Raw genomic sequence first — 19,767 nt, forward strand, 5'->3', positions numbered from 1 at the left:
TCGCCTGGCTCTCCTTACTGAAGTATAAGTTCCTTGAGAAAAGGGATTTTGCCTGTTAATTCACTGCTTCATGGTACATACTAAGTGCATACAATTATTTGGTGACTAAATGATCACTGAATGAATAAATGAACAGCATGAGTTTTCATCTGTTCCGTTTGGAAGCTATGCATTTTTTAGAATTTGCATCAGGTAAGATACTTAAGGAATAGTATAGCATCTTGCATCATTATTGAACCTAGAATTTTAATACAAATAAATTTATCTCAAAAAATTTTTTCAGTACCTATTACATGCTTTGTTCTGTCACCAAGCCATGTCTGACTCTTTGTGACCCTGTGGACTGCAGCACACCAAGCTTCCCTTTTGTTCACTATCTCCTGGAGTTTCCTCAAACTCATGTCTATTGAGTCAGTGATGCCATCCAACCATCTCATCCTCTGTCATCCACTTCTCCTCCTGCCCTCATTCAGGGTCTTTTCCAGTGAGTTAGTTCTTCACATCAGGTGGCCAAAGTATTGGAGCTTCAGCTTCAGCAACAGTCCTTCCAATGAATATTCAGGGTTGATTTCCTTTAGGATTGACTGATTTTATCTCCTTTCTGTCCAAATGGACTCTCAAGAGTCTTCTCCAGCACCACAGTTCAAAAGCTACAATTCTTTGATGCTCAGCCTTCTTTATGGTCCAGCTCTCACATCTGTACATGACTGCTGAAAAAACCATAGCTTTCACTATACAGACCTTGTCAGCAAAGTGATGTCTCTGCTTTTTGATATGCTGTCTAGGTTTGCCATAGCTTTTCTTCCAAGGAGCAAATGTCTTTTAATTTCAAGGCTGCAGTCACTGTCTGCAGTGATTTTGGAGCCCAAGAAAATAAAGTTCGCCACTGTTTCCATTTTTCCCCATCAATTTACCATAAAGTGATGGGACTGGATGCCATGATCTTAGTTTTTTGAATGTTGAGTTTTAAGGCAGCTTTTTCACTCTCCTCTTTCACCTTTATCAAGAGGTTCTTTAGTTCCTCTTCACTTTCTGCCGTTAGGTGATATTATGGAGCTGTGATTGATATAAAGACCTATACAACCCATTTCCATCATTCAGGAATCCACAGTCTGTGCCTAGAAGTCACAATATGGTAAATGCAGGGAGAAAGGTGTAAAATCTGTGTTTGCTAGAACTGCCATAACAAAATATCATATACTGGGTAGCTTAGATCACAAAAATGAATGTCTTCAAAGTTCTAGAGGCTGGAAGTCTAAGATCAAGGGGCTCAATGAGTTGGTTTTTACCAAGGCTTCTCTTTTCTTGCTCCCCCTTCACGTAGGCATCCCTCTGTGCACAGGCACCCCAGGTTCTCTGATCTTCTCTTAAGGACACCAGTCATAATGAATTGGCACCCCACCCTCGTGGCCTCTTTTTAACTTTATCTACCTTTAAAGACCTCATCTCCAAATAATGTTACATTCTGAGATACTGGAGGTTGAGTTTTCAATGTATGAATTTTAGGTGAGACGCAATTCAGTCGATAACAATGTATAATACCATTTTAGTCTGAGCTGTGGAGTCCAGTAGTCCTATTAAATCTCTGCTATTTCAATTATTGTCTGGATTACCTGAAGAGGCTCTTTTGAGCCTGGGATTCTTCATTTGGACAATGCAGTAGAACCTTCTAGGGGAAGATTTTGTTAGCTAATGCATATAAAGTGCTTAGCCACAGGCAAATAAGATGTACTCACTACACAATAGATACTTGTATTATTACTCCAGTAGGGAGAGGAAAGTCCAGTTGGGAAAGATGAAGACTATTTCCACAAAGATCTTGACATTGGAGGTAGACCTTGAAGACTGAGTAGGATTTATCCCAACAGAGACAGGGGTATGGGTATTCTTTCCCCATACAGGAAAGAATAGTCAGTGGTTGTGGGGAGTTTGAGAGAAAAGTTGCTATTTCAGTTTGGTCAGATATTAAGTATGTGAAGGAATTAGGAAGATATATTTTTGAGAGAGGCAGGTCGAAACTATATCACAGAGGGCCTTGACTGTGTACTTTCCAGGTAGTGAAGAACAGATGAATGTTTTGAAAAGGAGAAAAGAGGTTAGAGTGGAGCTTTATGAATATTAATATAGCAACACTATTTAGGTTACATAAGAGGGATGTGGTACAGCAAATGTAACCATTTTTCTAAATACTTGGTTTTTCCAATGATGCTTTTGTCTATTCAACAAGTATTAAGTAAGTGCTTACTATCTATAGGCCCAGTGTCAGACACTGGGATAAATTGAAGAGATTAATTTATGGGATTTAACCTGGGATTTTTTTTCTGCTAAGGATTTGACCTCTAAAAATGGTTTTAACCCTTCTTCTCCCCAGGTTTTGAAGAAGGGCAGAAATATGCTGAGAAAATAATGGCCAAACACAAAGAAGTTCTTGAATCTGTCACTGAATTATGTAGCTCTCTCACAGAGCTTGAAGAAAAGCTGAAGGTAATTTCTTCTTACCGGAATATGTATGTTTAAAAGATATGAATTAAAATGTGTGGATTGAGTGTCTTCTGGTGCAAAGACGTTCTAACACAAATCCTCAAGGGACATAATGTGCACATTTGTTTCACAGCTTTCTAACATAATTACTTGGTTGTTTTTAATAGTTAATTCTGTTTCTTTCCCATCACTGTGGACAAAAATATTGCTGAGAATGAGAGTTAAGCACAATTAAGGTGTCTCATTTACATTTTCATGGATCATATCCTAATGGATAAATGTGTGCCATTAAAATCAAAGTCTATATTGTTGTTAAGTTGCTTAGTCAGTATCCTTATATTTTCATTCATAAATAATGAACATAAGTTGTTTTATTCTCTTCCAAATTGTGGCCCCAGAGAAAATAAAACTAATCTTCAGGTATTATAGTCATTGAACATTTAGCTTCATGGAAATATTAAACTAACCATTAGCATCTTTCATGGAATAATAAAATTGATGGTAAAAATAGGAAATATGTTTATGATTTGTCTAGGTAAAATCCAGTTAAAATACAGAAATGTATGTATATACATGCATACATACATACCTATGCATGTATACACACATATGTATTTTTTTGTCTTTGTCATTTCCAAGCTGATTTCATTAGTGCTCTTTTCATAACTGACTGAAAGAACCAGTTATTTAGGATTGAAACAGTGGTAAGGTAATTAAGAGCACAGACTCTAGGGTAAAACACAGCCACCTAGGAATACCAGCTCTCCAAATTATTGTATTTGTGAATGGGGATTTAATCTATTAAGGGTATATTTCTTAATGACCCTGAGTCTCTGTTTCCTGATCCATAAAATGCAGGAAATAGAGGAAGCTAATCACAGAGTAGCTCTGAGTACTGAATGTGAAGACACCTATGATTATTGGTGGGATTTCTGTTGGTATGGAGACATAATGGTGCTCTTGCAGTTTGGGGCAGAATTATATTTATTTTCAGCAAATATTTTTTCTGTATGAATTGCCACGTCAGATATTTGAGTAACCTTCTGTTCAAAATAGTTTGCTAAGCTTTCAATTCAGTGGGCATCCAATCAAATTGTTTTTTTCTTTGGTTGAGAATCTAGATTTTTCCATTTTTACCATTTTAAATAACACTATAGTGAACATCTTTGTACATGAAAATTTTCTCTTTTTTATTATTGTATTATTATTACACAAAAATTCTTTGCTTTCCATAAATGTTTTGCAATTATAATGCCACCAGTAACATATGAATGCACCTTACATTTTATACTATCTTTTTCAAAATTTTTCATTTCCTCCTCACCTTTACTCCAACCCCTGAGGATGTGTCTCTTCTCCTGACTTTTGAAACACAGCCCAAAAAATAATTGCTCTTTTTCACTCTTTGCTGCTGTCTATGGCATTTTTCCCATTTATATTGTACATCTCCAAGTGAGCTCCACTTAAAACATATGCTCTCTTAAAGAGATACCCCTTTCTAGCTTTTCATCTTCATGCTATTCTTCCTGAAAGCTGTTTCCACTCTCTGCCTCCTTCCACTTTCCCCCTTCCTCCCACAGCCCCTGGAGTCAGAGTTGTACCCTCTCTTTCTCATTCCCAACCTTCCACTGGATTATCTTTTGCTAGTCAGGAGCCCCCTACTTATTGACTCCTGCTAGATAATACTGCTAGTGCCATTCTTAAATTCAAAACACCTCCCTACAAACTCTTCTTTGCTTACGAAATGAAGTTCAGACTCGAGGTTTTCCAGTGTTCTGGAACTGATTGTCTTTCCAAACCATTGTGCTTCTCCAGGCATTATTGGTTCCTACCTCAGCGGTCTCCTACCCCACACTCCCAGGTCTGCTTCTAAATTTTACAGTCGTCCCTCATATCCACAGTTTTGCTTTCCTCAGTTTGGGGTACCTGAAGTCAACCTCAATCAGAAAATATTAAATGAAAAACTCTAAAAGTAAATATTTTTTATGTTTTAAATTACGAGAGGCCATATTCACATAACTTTTGTTACAATATATTGCTATACTTGTTATGTTTTATGATCAATTATTAATCACTTAGCCTACCTAATTTCAGAGAAGGCAGTGGCACCTCACTCCAGTGTTCTTGTCTGGAGAATCGCAGGGATGGAGGAGCCTGGTGGGCTGCCGTCTATGGGGTTGCACAGAGTCGGACACGACTGAAGTGACTTAGCAACAGCAGCTGCCTAATTAATAAACTGAACTCTATCATGGATATATATGTACTGGAAAAAAAATGTAGTAACATATACGTAGTATTTTCTGCAGTTTCAGGCATCCACTGTGGGTCTTGGAATGTATCTTCTACGCATAAAGGCGGAGTACTGTAGTTCGCGTACATGACCTTCCATCTCTCTTACCTAAATTGTTCTCTCAAGGCCAAACCCAAATGTCACCTCCTGCACAAGTCCTCCCTTAGCTGCGCCACTCCCTCTCTGATCTGCTGTAGCACCAGTGCTCCTTCCTACCGTAATCATCACGTATATCTACCTTGCTCATCCAGCCACTCTCCTAGACTATGATGAGGAAACCCCGTTCAGTTCAGCATCCCACACAACATTTAACAATATGCTTTTCCTAAAACAGGTTTTTCATAAAGGTTTTGGCATTTATAGTAAACACCCAAAGGACTGGTACAGAAAAAGAAAAAAATCATTCAGTAGCTCAGAAAAGTTTGATTTGGGTGGATATGGAAATGAGGAAGGGCCTCTATGGCAAGAGAAACAGGCATCAGCATTGCCCTTAGGAGTTACAGCTTGAACAAAATCCTGCCAAAGGATGCTAACACTTTACAGATGTTTCTATGAGAACATAGATGTCTGAGATTTTTTTTAATTTTTATTTTTACATTATTTTACTTTGCAATACTGTATTGGTTTTGCCATACATTGACATGAATCCACCACAGGTGTGCATGCGTTCCCAACATGAACCCTCCTCCCACCTCCCTCCCCATAACATCTCTCTAGGTCATCCCTGTGCACCAGCCCTAGGCATGCTGTATCCTGCATCAGGCATAGGTTGACTCTATGGCTCTCTTTTGCAGGAGTTCATGAAAAAAGCAGGCCTGGAAATCCCTGTCAAGGTTAAAATAGTGATAATAATCCTTTCTCTTTGTGTAGAATTTTGATATTTACAGAGGATTTTCATAAATATTACCTCAGTGTTTTCCAAATAACCTTGTGATGGTAATAAGGTAGATGTTGTTTTCTTTGTTTAAAAAATCAGAGAGGGTAAAACTGCTTTATCTGAGGACTCACACTCAGTAGTGGTGGCTCTGGAGTAGGACTTTAGTTATAATTCAAAATCTAGTATTCCTTCCACAACTGTCACTTTATTGTATTTTTTGTTAAAGTACAGTTTACATGTTTTACATGTAAAGTACATGTAAAGTAAAGTACATGTTTTACAATATCATGTTATTTTCAGGTGGCACAGTGATTCAGATATATACACACACACACATATGTATTCCTTTTGAGATTCTTTTTCCTTATAGGTTGGTACAAACTATTGAGTATAGTTCCCTGTGCCATATAACAGGTCTGTGTTACTTATTGATTTTATGTATAGTAATTAACCATAAGTTTGCTTTGCATGTTTGTAAACCTCTTTCTGTTTTGTAAATAAGTTCATTTATATAATTTTTTTTCACATTCCACATATAAATGATATCATATGATATTTGTCTTTCTCTGTCTGGTTTACTTCACTTACTATGATAATCTGTAGGTCCATCCATGTTGCTGCAAATGGCATGATTTCATTCTTTTTGTGGCTGACGTTCCACTGCATATATGTACCACATCTTATTTATTCATTCATTTGTCAGGGGTCATTTAGGTTGCTTCCTTGTCTTGGCTATTGTAAATAGTTCTGTAATGAATGTTGGAGTGCATGTATCTTTTTGAATTATGGTTTTCTTTGGTTATGTGCCCAGGAGTGGGATTGCTGGATCAATTGATATTTCTATTTTTAGTTTTTTAAGAACCCTCCATACTGTTCTCCATAGCGGTTGTACTAATTTGCATCCCACTTTGGAATTAGGTATAGAGTATATACCAAAGCAGAGTAATTTATCAAATAACATAAACCAGTATAAGTTTTAGAGTTAGAAGTAAGAGCTGAATCTCCGCAGTAAATGTCTGCCCAAATCCTTTGAGTTGATGTAACATGTACACTTTGAGAAGTATGCCTGTTTCTTTAAGGCCTAATGCCCATGTTCCAGGTAGTATAGAGTATCTTCTGTTGCCATATTTTGGCTCAGTAGCTAAGTCACATCCCTCTCTTTTTAACACTGTGAACTACAGCACACCAGGATTCCCTGTCCTTCACTATCTCCTGGAGTTTGCTCAAACTCATGTCCATTGAGTCAGTGATGCCACCCAACCATTTCATTCTCTGCCACCTGCTTCTCATCTTGCCTTCAATCTCTCCCAGAATCAGGATCTTTTCCAGTGAATTGGCTCTTCACATCAGGTGGCCAAAGTATTGGTGCTTCAGCTTCAGCATCAGTCCTTCCAATGAATATTCAGGGTTGATTTCTTTTAAAGATTTAGTAGTTTGATCTTGCAGTTCAAGGGACTCTCTGGAGTCTTCTCCAGCACCACAGTTCAAAACCATCAATTTTTTGGTGCTCAGCCTTCTTTATAGTCCAACTCTCATATCCATACATGACTACTGGAAAAATCATAGCTTTGACTAAATGGACCTTTGTTGGCAAAATGATGTCTCTGCTTTTTAATACACTGTCTAGGTTGGTCATAGCTTTTCTTCCAAGGAGCAAGTGTCTTTTAATTTCATGGCTGCACTCATTGTCCACAGTGATTCTGGAGTCCAAGAAAATAATGTCTGTCACTGTTTCCATTAATTCCCCATCTGTTTGCCATGAAGTGATGGGACAGGATGCCACGATCTTAGTTTTCTGAATGTTGAGTTTTAAGCCAGGTTTTTCATTCTTCCCTTTCACTTTCATCAAGAGGCTCTTTAGTTTCTCTTCACTTTCTGCCATTAGAGTGGTATCATCTGCATATCTGAGGTTGTTGATATTTCTCCTGGCCATCTTGATTCCAGCTTGTGCTTCTTCCAGCCCAGTGTTTCTCATGATGTACTCTGCATATAAGTTAAATAAACAGGGTGACAACATACAGCCTTGACGTACTCCTTTTCCTATTTGGAACCAGTCTGTTGTTCCATGTCCAGTTCTAACTGTTGCTTCTTGACCTGCATACAGCTTTCTCAGGAGGCAGGTAAGGTATCTGGTATTCCCCTATTATAACAAGAACCTTCTTCCTACTGGACCTTTGAACAACCAGTTTTGATTGGCAGTGAACTTTTATCAACAGAGGAGGTAGAAAGGGGGATGAAACCTTGAAATAACTGTATAAATCACGTCATGGGCGTATGCTAGCCTCTTGTGGGATACATTTGCTGAAAGACTGCCAACTTTACTGGCCCAGGCTCTCACTAATCTTCACTTTGTACAGCAGGGAGATGTTTTAAAGTTGAATCTGAATTTGGAAGACTTCCATGATGACTGCATTGACCTACTAAAAGGACCAGAGAGAAATAAGCAGATTATATTCAATGATGAACACAATAAGGTAAAGAAATCCATGTATCCTCAGATATTTGTTACTTTCACTTCTTTCATTTAGCATCATTGTGCATTGAACAAAAAATGAATTGAAGCCTTATTATCTCTCTGAAACGTCCAGTGTGGATGCAAGTGAATGTCCTTTCCCTTCTTTTCTACTCATTACTTAGTCTTTCTTCTCTCACCTGTGCTTTTACCTCACAGTCTCTCCCACTGAATACTGGAACCATAGCATTTCACAGTGGCATTGGGACAGTCAGTCAAACACCACACTATTGCCCAAACTTTTGTTTCTCCCATCTTTAACTGCCTTTCTTGTTGACCTTTCAATCCCAACTTCAAATTTTACTTCTCCCTCTTTATCATACCACCAAGCTATGATTCTGTTGTTTTACACTACCCATTGGAAAACCTTAATACATGAAATTAGATTGTATCTCATTCCCGTAGAATCTACTTCTAACATGATATTTCTAGGAATATGTACTAAAACATAGAATGCAACTGAAAGATAAACACTAAAGTATTTATAGAAATGTTAAATTATTTTAAAGTCTATGCATTGCATATAAATTAAGCATGTAGCAAAAACTGCAAATGCTCACAAAATGCAAATACATTTCAAAAGCATTATTTAAATTGCATCATTACGGAGTTTCAGTATAAGTTGTTCACTATCTGTTCATAGCTCCCGGACTATAATTAGCTCTTGATTTTATGCATTGCCAAGTTTTTTCCCAGTGTTTGTCTCTTTCCCAAGGAACTGAAGGGACAGCAGAGTCAACATTATTCTCAACTGCTCCCAAATAAAATAAAATATACCTTTCGTGGCACGAGAGTTTAAAAAATCTCCCTACTTATTGCCGTCATCTCGTGGAGAAAGACATCTTTTCTTAAACTAAATATGGTATTTAGAACTTCCTTATAGGCCCTTTTATGCAAGTTAAATCTATGTCAAGGTCTCATGCAATTATACAACCACCAGGCAGCAAGTACCATATTAAGTAAACTGACATTTTTTGGTGGGATGGCCTTGTAGCATTTAAACCCTGACTCCTCTCTGAGGCAAAGGACAGCTGCCAAACCTTAGCTGGGCTTCAGTCTTGTATCAGATGATCTTTGGTTACTCTGATTGTCTAAATCAGGTTTTCTCAACCTCAGTACGATTGACATTTTGACCCTAAGAATTCTTTGTGATGGGAGCTGTCCAGGTGCATTGTAGGGTGTTAAGAGCATCCCCGGCCTCTGTGGACTAGATGCCAGCAGTATTCACTCTCCAACCATTTGTGACAACCAAAAATTGTCTATAGAAATTATCAAAGTCCCTGCGGGAGCAAAATCAACTTTGATTGAGACCAACTAGTCGAAATAATAAAGAATAACATTAGATGCATCACATTTTCTTAACTAAGTTGCAAGAGATACTAAATTCAATATCGTATGATTTTTTTTTTAGATTTACATTGTCAACAACATATATCTGCTAAAATTAGAAACAAAAGCTGTTGCTCCTGAAACACATTCATTTATACTTGGTAAAAATGCCTTTTCTTGCTTTTCTTGGAAAAAAAATCAAAGGAACAGATTCCTTTTATTTTCACTGAGATTAATTTTCATTGAGAAATCACTTTTATTTTAATATAAATTAAAAGACATGATAGATCATCAGCTATTTAGGATAAAAGTGAAAATCCATGATTACAACTGTCAAGATCTCTCATTGACCTCATTTCACATGTGCGTTCTGGCACAACTGGCAAAGTGAAAGGGTGGCAGTTAATTTTCTCTGTTAAACAGTTCAATCATATTTACCCTCTTATTGTCTGTATCATTTGCATTATAAGTCCAATGTAATGAGTTCCTAAAATGCCATGTGGGAAGACAACCAGAAGCACCAAATCAAAAACTTATCTGGAAGTCACTGCATTCAATTCTAATACCCTTACACAATGTTATTTTTCTCCAAAACATTATTTGAGTCAGAAAGAACAATTCCACCAAACTATTACAGGAATGTATTCATCACAAGATTTTTTTTCCTGGAGATAGTAAAGCGCTTCTCATCTTTCTGACTACAAAAATGCAGCTGGTGAAATTGGGCCATTCAGTAAATGCAGTGCCCATTGTACTGCTAACAGATCAGTGGTGGTGTTTTATTTCCTAAAGTGAGCACTGAAGCTAAATTCACAGGATTATCTGAAAACCCCTAAGGTTAGGCAGAGGCACAGAGTAGAAGAGCCTTGCCTAAAATCACAGAGCTATCTAAGACTTGCATTTACGGTTACAGAATTCTAGTACTAGAAGGAATTTGACAATTATCTGATCGAATCTCATTTTACAGGTGAGGAAACTGAGGCCAAAAGAGATGAAATATTTTGCCCTCCAGAAATCACAGAAAGTAGTGTCAGAAATGGGCTGGCTGGCAGCCCAGTTCTCCTGAATTTCAGCCATGTAACTTTTTTCACAAGGCCGAAAGGGAGTTCTAAGAAACTGCTGCATACAAATATAATGTTATTATGTAATGATGCTGTAGATTCCCATGCCAAATTTTTCCTGCTTGCCATTCATCTGTTACAGGATGATTAATAAAGGAATAGCATGGAAGTACTTTCATAGCACAAAATTCAAGGGAGTGCTTTTATCAAAGTGAGCGAGGACAGCCCCTGGGCCTTCATCCACTAATCCTGATCACCTGGTTGGAGGAGTAAGATGTTCTTGAGGCATTTGCTTCGGCAAAAAAATGGAAAGGGCAAAAGTGTTCTTCACCACCTTTCTGTTCTCTCTTACTTGTCCTCCCCAAATTCTCAAAGGTACCAAGTTACCCCCTGACTGCCCAAATCCCCTTCCAAAGGCCTTTCCCAGAAATGCCTTTCATAGCCCAAGCCCTGTGTTCAATATCTTTCTTTATCCACTTCCCACTTACCTTCCTTAAATCCGACTTTTCCCAAGAGAAGATTATCTATTTGTGGAGATATTTTAGAAGATAAAGTCTTGTGGTGATCACTTAAATTTCCCTCCGGGATGGCTCCCCACTCTATGGACTTGGACAATTGGTGCTATACATGTAGTTCAACGGATATAGTATATCCCTATTTTCTCTCTTCCAAGATGCTCATTTTGTTTGCCTACATGGTGAAGTGAAGTGAAGTTGCTCAGTCGTGTCCAACTCTTTGGGACCCCATGGACTGTAGCCTACCAGGCTCCTCCATCCTTGGGATTTTCCAGGCAAGAGTACTGGAGTGGGGGGCCACATGGTAGTGATTATAAAGTCAAGCGATAATGTCTATTAGTGAAAATGAAAGTTCAGAAATCCTGACAGAGATAATATATGAGGCTATAGATAAAAAAATAAAAAGACCATTTGGGCACACACACACACAAAAGTTAATTGCTCATCAGATATGAAAGTGTGGTGAGATCTTTGAGGGGAAGAGTATAGAGAGAAAATTAGAGAACTTAAAGACAAGATCACAGTCATTCATATATTTAGAAGATGAGGAAAAAAGGAATCAACAAAGACAAAATTAAGAATGAGCTGTGTTTTGATGCAGTAAATCAGAGTTTCTCAGCCACTTTGCCAGAGCTCATCAGATTAATGCAAATATATCCTGTCTGTGCTGAGATACATGGATTTATCTACCTCTTTCTACTAATGGCAGTGGATCTCTAATGGCTTAGGTAGTATAGAATTTGCCCACAATGCCAGAAACTCGGGTTCGATCCCTGGGTTGGGAAGATCCCCTGGAAAAGGGAATGGCAACCCACTCCACTATTCTTGCCTGGAGAATCCCAAGGATGGAGAAGCCTGGTGGTCTAGGAGCCATGGGATTTTGAAGAGTTGGACATGACTGAGTGACTACACTTTCACTTTTCTTTTCTACTAATGGCAAAACATGGCTTTATGGTGGATAAATGTTAAAAATAGCTGGTATCTGTGAATGTTTGAAAACCATTTTTATAAAGGAAAACTAGTAGACCCAGGAAAAATAGCTTATTGAGTTCTAAAACGGATTTTTATAAAATTGCATAATGACTTTAAAAACTGAAAGCTTGTTTCCATTTGAAAATAAAGACAGAAGTGCCAAAAGCTAACATGATTTATGCAGAAAAACTTGTGTTAAACTCACCTTATTTTGCTTTCTGAGATGATTATTTAATATAAAATTCTAGGTTTGTGCCATAGACAAAACTTATTGTGATTTCAGGAAGTCATTTAATTAGCATATTCACAATAACTCTCTTAAGTGGAGAAATGTGAACTGGACGGGCATTCAGTAAGGTTATAGTTGTGTCCAAGAGTGTTAAGTATTTCATCAGTATCAACCTGGAAGACAGTTTGCCTTGCCCTGGGGAGACAACTAGCTTTGTACTAAACTCTGCAGTGTTCAACACTTTTATCAATAGTTCAGTTCAGTTTAGTCACTCAGTCATGTCCAACTATTCGTAACCCCATGGACTGCAGCATACCAGGCTTCCCTATCGATCACCAACTCCCAGAGGTTGCTCACACTCACGTCCATTGTGTCGGTGATTCCATCCAACCATCTCATCCTCTGTGGTCCCCTTCTCCTCCTGCCTTCAATCTTTCCCTATATCAGGGTCTTTTCCAGTGAATTAATTCTTTGCATCAGGTGGCCAAACTATTGGAGCTTAAGCTTCAGCATCAGTCCTTCCAATGAATATTCAGGATTGTTTTCCTTTAGAATTGACTGGTTTGATCTCCTTGCAGTCCAAGGAACTCTCAAGAAGTCTTCTCCAACACCACAGTTCAAAAGCATCAATTCTTTGGCATTCAACCATCTTTATGGTCCAGCTCCCACATCCATACATACCACTGGAAAAACCATAGTTTTGACTCTGCAGACCATCGTTGGCAAAGTAATGTCTCTGCTTCTTAATACACTATCTAGGCTTATCACAGCTTTTCTCCCAAGGAGCAAGCGTCTTTTAATTTCATGGCTGCAGTCCCCATCTGCAGTGATTTTAGAGCCCAAGAAAATAGTCTCTCACTGTTTCCATTGTTTCCCCATCTATTTGTCATGAAGTGATGTGACCAGATGCCATGATCTTAGTTTTTTGAATGTTGAGTTTTAAGCCAGGTTTTTCACTCTCCTCTTTCACTTTCATCAAGAGGCTCTTTAGTTCCTCTTCACTTTCTGCCATAAGGGTGGTATCATCTGCATATCTGAGGTTATTGATATTTCTCCCTGCAGTCTTGATTTCAGCTTGTGATTCATCCATACTGGCATTTCGCATGATGTACATAAGTTAAATAAGCAGTGTGACAATATACAGCCTTGACATACTCCTTTCCCAGTTTGGAACCGGTCTGTTCTTCCATGTCCAGTTCTAACTGTTGCTTCTTGACCTGCATGCAGGTTTTCCAGAAGGCAAGTAAGATAGTCTGGTACTCCCATCTCTTTAAGAATTTTCCACAGTTTGTTGTGATCTACACAGTCAAAAGCTTTCATGTAGCCAATGAAGCAGAAGTAGATTTTTTTTCTGGAATTCTCTTGCATTTTCTATGATCCAGTAGATGCTGGAAATTTGATCTCTGGTTTCTCTGACTTTTCTAAATCCAGCTTGAACATGAAGTTTTCAGTTCACATAATGTTGAAGCCTAGCCTCGAGAATTTTGCGAATCAAAATTGCAAATCAGTAGTCCTGTATGATTCTTATAAAAACAAAAGAAGAACTAGTAAAGTCCCTTTCATAAAAACATAGCATATAGATCAAAGAAATGATGATTCCACCCATTACTTTCTACCTGGAAAGGAAATAAGTCCCAGAAATAAGCATATTTGGGGGCTAACATTAATAATTTGAAATGTTTCTGGAAAAAGATTTGAGAGAACTCTCTCTTATTGTCAGTAGAAATGGTATTGTTATTTTTAATGGAAAGTATTTTTCTACTTCAGGAATTATAGGGAGTATATATATATATATATATATATATATATATATATATCTCCTTGGATTCCCTTCTTGAATCTATCACCGCCTGAAAGTGAGACACTTGAGTCAGGAATTAGCGATCAGTTAAGGTGGATTGGAAGTCATGGGTGGGACGTTCCTAGTGGGTTTCCCAAAATTTCATCTGTGATGAGACAGACTTGGCTTCCCAGTCACTTGGATGCACAGCTGAAGAACACAGGCTTCCCATGCAGAGGTTTTCAAACCTTAGAACCAATGTGGATGCACCCACTTGGTGGAAGGCAGATCCAAAAGAGAGAGCCTCAGAGAGACAGAGCTGACCATGCCTAGTCTCTTCTTCCAAACCCACAGCTGCATAAGTCAGTTCCTTCCTAGGGGGAGTATGGAGTAGGGCGATTAGCCTGGAGTTTTACCCAAATTTTTCTCCTCAGCCTATTGCATAGGCTGCCCAAAAGAAGTCAGTGAGAAGTTGCCCGCCCTCTGCATGACCCTCAGATTAACAAATGTGCTTGCTATCCCATGAAGTTATTCTTAACATGAATAAAGTATCAAATTCTTTTCCAGGAAAGCTCTGTTTCAGGAAAAAATATTCAAACAGGGGCTTTCAGAATGGCATAGAGGAGATTCTTAGACTATTTTTGGATCAAAGTCACTGTGAAAAGGAAAATAAGCGCTCCACTTTCAGGAAGAGCTGGAAAGAAAGAGCAAAGCTGTGGTAGGAAAACCAAAAGAAGGAGGGACACTCCCTATGAAATATGTGTTTATTTAGTAACTTTTTAATTGAAGTCGAGTTGATTTACAATGCTGTGTTAATTTCTGGTGCACAACAAAGTGATTCAGTTAGACATATACATACATGTATCATTTCCATTATGGTTTATCATAGGATAGGGAATATCGTTTCCTATATACAGTAGTACCTTACTGTTTATTGGTTCTCTATAATAGCTTACATCTGATAAACCCCCTCCCAATCCATCTCTCCTGTAACTTCCCCTACCGTGGAAACCACGTCTGTTCTCTATGTCTGTGAGTCTCTTTCTGTTTCATTTGCGCCATATTTTAGATTCCACATACAAGTGATACTGCATGGTATCTGTCTTTCTCTTTCTGATTTATTTCACTTAGTATGGCAAAGTTTCTAGGTCCATCCGTGTTGTTTCGGATGGCATTATTTCACTCTCTCTCTTTTTTTTTAGTAGCTGATTACTCTTCTGTTGTGTACGTATGTACCACACCTTGATCCACTCCTCTGTTGATGGACACTTAGGTTATTTCCAGCTCTTTGCTATTTCCATGTCTTTGCTATTGTGAATAGTGCTGCTGTGTACATAGGGGTGTGTGCACCTTTTTAAATTAGAGTTTTGTGTGAATATATGCCGAGGAATGGGATTGCTGAATGATATGGTAATTCTATCTTTAGTTTCCTGAGGTACCTCCATCCTGTTTTCCACAGTAGCTGCACCACCTTACAGTGTAGGAGAACTCCCTTTTCTCCACATCCTCTCCAGCATTTATTTTTTTTAGATTTCTTAGCAGTGGCCATTCTGACTGGCGGAAGGTGATAACTCTTTGTAGTTTTCATTTGCATTTCTCTAATGATTAGCGATGTTGAACATCTTTTCCTGTGCCTGTTGGCCATCTGTATGTCTTCTTTGGAGAAATATCTATTTATCCTTTCCCATATTTTATTTGTAGCTTAGTTGTATGAGATTTGGTTTGTCATATTGTTTACAAATATTTTATCCCACTAGTAATTTTTTTTTTAAAGAGAAAAGCTTTTAAGAGCTTCTGGCTTTAGACTCAGGATTTAAATTTCTACTAAATGGCTGAAGGAAACCACTTTTTCTCAACTGGGTTTATGCTTTCTCTGAAGATAAGTCATATCTGTAGAATAGTAGAAGGCACATTGTTTTGCTTTTAATCTTCAACCTGAAAACATTTATTTCTCAAAAATCACTTGTATATGTCAGGAGTAGAACTATGGGCTAAAATGAAGAACTCAAACTCAGAACAAAACACAGCTTTCTCGTATGCAAGTGGTAATAACAGGACAAAACCCAGTAACTGTTAAATTAAGTAAAAATACACCCCAAATGCTGTGGAAAGGCAAAGAAAGAAGTGGATATAGAACAAGCAGGTTGGGATAGATTAGATCTCTTTCAGCTTCAATATTCTTTTGAGTCCATGCCAGAAATGATATTTGAACCTCTCATCAAACCAGAGATGGACATGGATAAGTGGAGAGAAATCCTAGAATAGAGTAAGTGAAATGGATCACTGCTTTCTCAGTCTCCTAGCATGGCCTATGTTCCACATGGGGCAGCAAGACAAGGGGCAAGCGTTCCTCCACTGTGTCTTGGTGCGTTCTCCAGCAGAAGGCCGCAATGTGTGATTGTTCCCTTTGTATCTACTTCCCCACTAGGCTGGCATCTCCAAGAGGGAGGGATTCTACCTAGTTTTACTCACCATTTATCTCTCCCATGTCTAGTACAGAAGCCAGAATATAATAGGTGCTCAGTAGATATTTTTCATTGCAAGAATAAAACTAAGGGTCTTTTAGAAAATAAACCAGTCATTAAAAAATGGCTTTGTCTATATGAGTTATCTACAGTTGTCAAATTCATAGAGACAGGAAATAGAAGGGGCTGGGCAGGGAAGAATGGGAGGTTAGTGTTTTATTGGTACAGAATTTCAATTTGTAAAGAGGAAAAGGTTCTGGAGATGGATAATGGAGATGGTTGCATGACAACATGAATGTCCTTAATGCCACTGAACTGTACACTTAAAAATGGTTCAAATGGTAAATGTTAGTTTCTTAAAAATAATTTTTTTTTTAAATGAGTAGCTTTCCTGAGAAAAAAGCAGGGTTATTCTTGGAGGATGTGAGGATCACCTAAAAAGAAGCCTCTGATGTTTAGGAACCACGTTCTATGACGTGCAGACAGATAAGTAAACCAAAGCAGAATTTGCTAGTGGGAGAAGACTCCTCAGACCATGATCTGAGAAACATGGATCCAGTCCCACCCCATCATGAGAGATGAGAACCAGGGCTTTCTCTCCTCTATTTCGCAAGACCTGTCACCTCTCACTTAGTGGCTGCAGGTCAGTTTACCCATTCCTTAGTCATGGGACCGTCTACACTCAGGCTCAGTGGACAAATGGTTTCAGGTTCTGTGCGGCTGGGGCCAGGGCCCCCAGCTGTCACTCACTGCAGGTCTTCTCAAGTTGTTTCTCAAGATGGCTTTGTCAACATTAACTTGAAACTTTGGCTTTTCCATTTTGAAGGAGCAGGCCCAGCCAGCAGCCACCTTGGCCGTCAATGGAGCACGAAAGGGTCAGCTTCCACAGGGCGTAAAGCAGCTGGTCCCCAGCAAAGAGAGTGCCCAAGGCCTGCTTCTGCCTGTGGACGTGCTTTCAGGAGAAGAATATGAGTGTGTTTCACCCGACGACATCTCCCTGCCTCCAGTCCCAGGAAGCCCTGATTCTCTCCTCACTCCGTCTGACATGGAGCTGGAGGCGCGTGTCAGCCCGTTCCCCTGCCATCACCTAAGCGGCCACCAGATGCAGATGGGGGCCAGCGGTCCAGGAGAGGCCCCGGAATCTGGCTTTCCTCCACCTGCTGCTTTTGCTGATGCTTGCAATAAGAGAGAAACGTTTTCAAGTCATTTTGAGAAGCCTTCCCCCCAGGTCCAACCTGAGCCCCCATTAACATCCCAAGGATTTCTGGAAAAGAGTACTGCCTTCCACAAAATCAGTGCTCAACTTCCAGAGAGCATGTGCAGTGAAGTGCATGACAGAGCTTCGCAACAGCACCCCCAGGCTCAGGGGCATTTGCTAGAAACACCAGAGAAAATGCATGCTGATAATAACGTCACTAAAACCCGAAATAGGCTGCATGCTTCCCAGGATGCATTCTCAGGCCTCGGGTTTCACCCAGGGCCCAGCCAGGCCTGTCAGAGGCAAATGGTTCCCCGAGAAGAGATGATAAGTACAGCAGCTAAGACCAGCATGGTCAGCCTAGCTGGCCGGGCCCCTAATTTCTCCAGGCTCCTGTCTAACGTAACTGTCATGGAAGGTTCTCCAGTGACTTTGGAAGTCGAAGTAACAGGATTTCCAGAGCCTACACTGACATGGTGGGTAGCCTATAATGACAAGCCATAAACAGAAACGAACTGAATCTCTTCTCTGAGCAAATCATTCTGTGTGCACTAACTTTAAAGCCTAGGGGAAGCTGGTTAATGTTCTACATCACTGCAGCTGTGCATGTTTCAATCTCACATCAAACCCCCAACTCTCATTTTAGTAGCCACACGGCTAACACCCCCAGAAAATAACCATATAAAATACTAGTTTAACCAAGTCCAAAAACACTGCAACTTAGTTGCGCCATTTTTTGGTATTGGTTTGACATTCCACATTTCTAAAGATTGGGCTTGAACTTCTCTCCTACTGTTTATTTCTACACAAGCATGAAATTTTCTTGGTTTAACAACCTGCATTCAGTGAAAATAAAGCTTTTGGGTATTTCCCTTTTCTGTCATCTACCTGCTTCATCTTTTCCCTCTCGCAAGAGTCACACATGCTACTTTTCAAACATCATTTATTTCACTAAGATTTCTTTGTATAAATTTCTTCAGTGTTGAAGATGGAATAAAAATATTCCCTTCATAGTTGCTTCTATGATAGGCAATAAGCCCCTTTTTGAAAGGTGGCATAACGACTGAGCTGTGAACAATGTGGTTTTACTCTAGAGACATCATTATTTTTAGCCTATTTATTTTAATAAAAGTACAACACAGAATACAGGTTTTAAATCATTGTTGTTATAAAAGCAGTTCTAACTTCCTTAACATGTGGGTTACTTTTAAACATTTAGAAACTTTTCAACATTTAGAAACTTTTCAACCTTAAATATATTTCTTTGAGGACAAAGTTACTAAAACATGAGCACAAGTTTATACTTATGAATTAAGTAAAATAGCATTTGTTTATCATAATGTTCAGTAGACAATAACAGTTTCAATTACTGTGTTTGCCCATTGATGGTACTTGAAGTGTGGATCAGTTAGCTAAATAATTTATGAAAAAATGTTGGTCTCTCAGATTATTAAATGAAATTGCACTTGGATTACAGTGTAGCCATTTATGCTCTTTGTCTTATTTTGTTGTCTTTATAATTGCATGTTTTTTACAGATCAGAAAATTCGTATTTATGAATTTAATATCAGTAAATTCATTATTTAATATCATTATTTAATTCATTATTAAATATTAGTTTCACTCCAAAAAAAAATGTTGTCTGAAGTGTTTCTTGTTTTTGTCCACACAAAATATGGCTTGGTTAGCATTTATTGTTGAAGAACTACTGTGATATTGTGAAAAAAATATCTTGCCCTTGAATTTACAACAATTTTTCTCAGTTAACAACTGGCAAGCTGTCAGGGAATCAGTCTTAGGACACTCAGAAAAATGCAAAATCATCACTCAGGCACTGGGAATAGAAAGTGATTCAGGTTTGTCACCACTAGTTGGATGGAACAACATGGGGAGAAATAAATAAGCAAGAATCTAGAGTGTGCAAAATAAACAAATTATTTGCTTTATATAATGCTGCAGCTAAGTGCTCATATTCATAAGAAACTTTTAGAAATGTGTCATTAACAGTAACAATCCAATTGCATGAATGTCCTTTATAATTAGAAATCATTTTCTTCT

The 19,767-nt window shown here is 38.5% G+C and overlaps 1 protein-coding gene across 9 annotated transcripts in view; it reads left to right on the plus strand.

The window, feature by feature from the left end:
• CCDC141 (coiled-coil domain containing 141) overlaps positions 1-19,767 on the plus strand; it is a 232,836-nt gene that overhangs the window by 210,467 nt on the left and 2,602 nt on the right. For 4 of the 9 annotated variants that reach the window (XM_004004541.5, XM_012132430.4, XM_042244883.1 and 1 more), the window contains 3 exons: positions 2,372-2,484; positions 8,006-8,122; positions 17,338-18,185. In XM_004004541.5, coding sequence (XP_004004590.2) covers positions 2,372-2,484; positions 8,006-8,122; positions 17,338-18,185 — 1,078 coding nt within the window. Of the gene's footprint in view, positions 1-2,371; positions 2,485-8,005; positions 8,123-17,337; positions 19,346-19,767 lie in introns of those variants that run through there. The other 5 variants (XM_012132415.4, XM_060409675.1, XM_012132448.4 and 2 more) reach the window with 3 other exon arrangements.

The sequence above is a fragment of the Ovis aries genome, chromosome 2 (assembly GCF_016772045.2).
Source record: "Ovis aries strain OAR_USU_Benz2616 breed Rambouillet chromosome 2, ARS-UI_Ramb_v3.0, whole genome shotgun sequence".
NCBI lineage: Eukaryota > Metazoa > Chordata > Mammalia > Artiodactyla > Bovidae > Ovis > Ovis aries.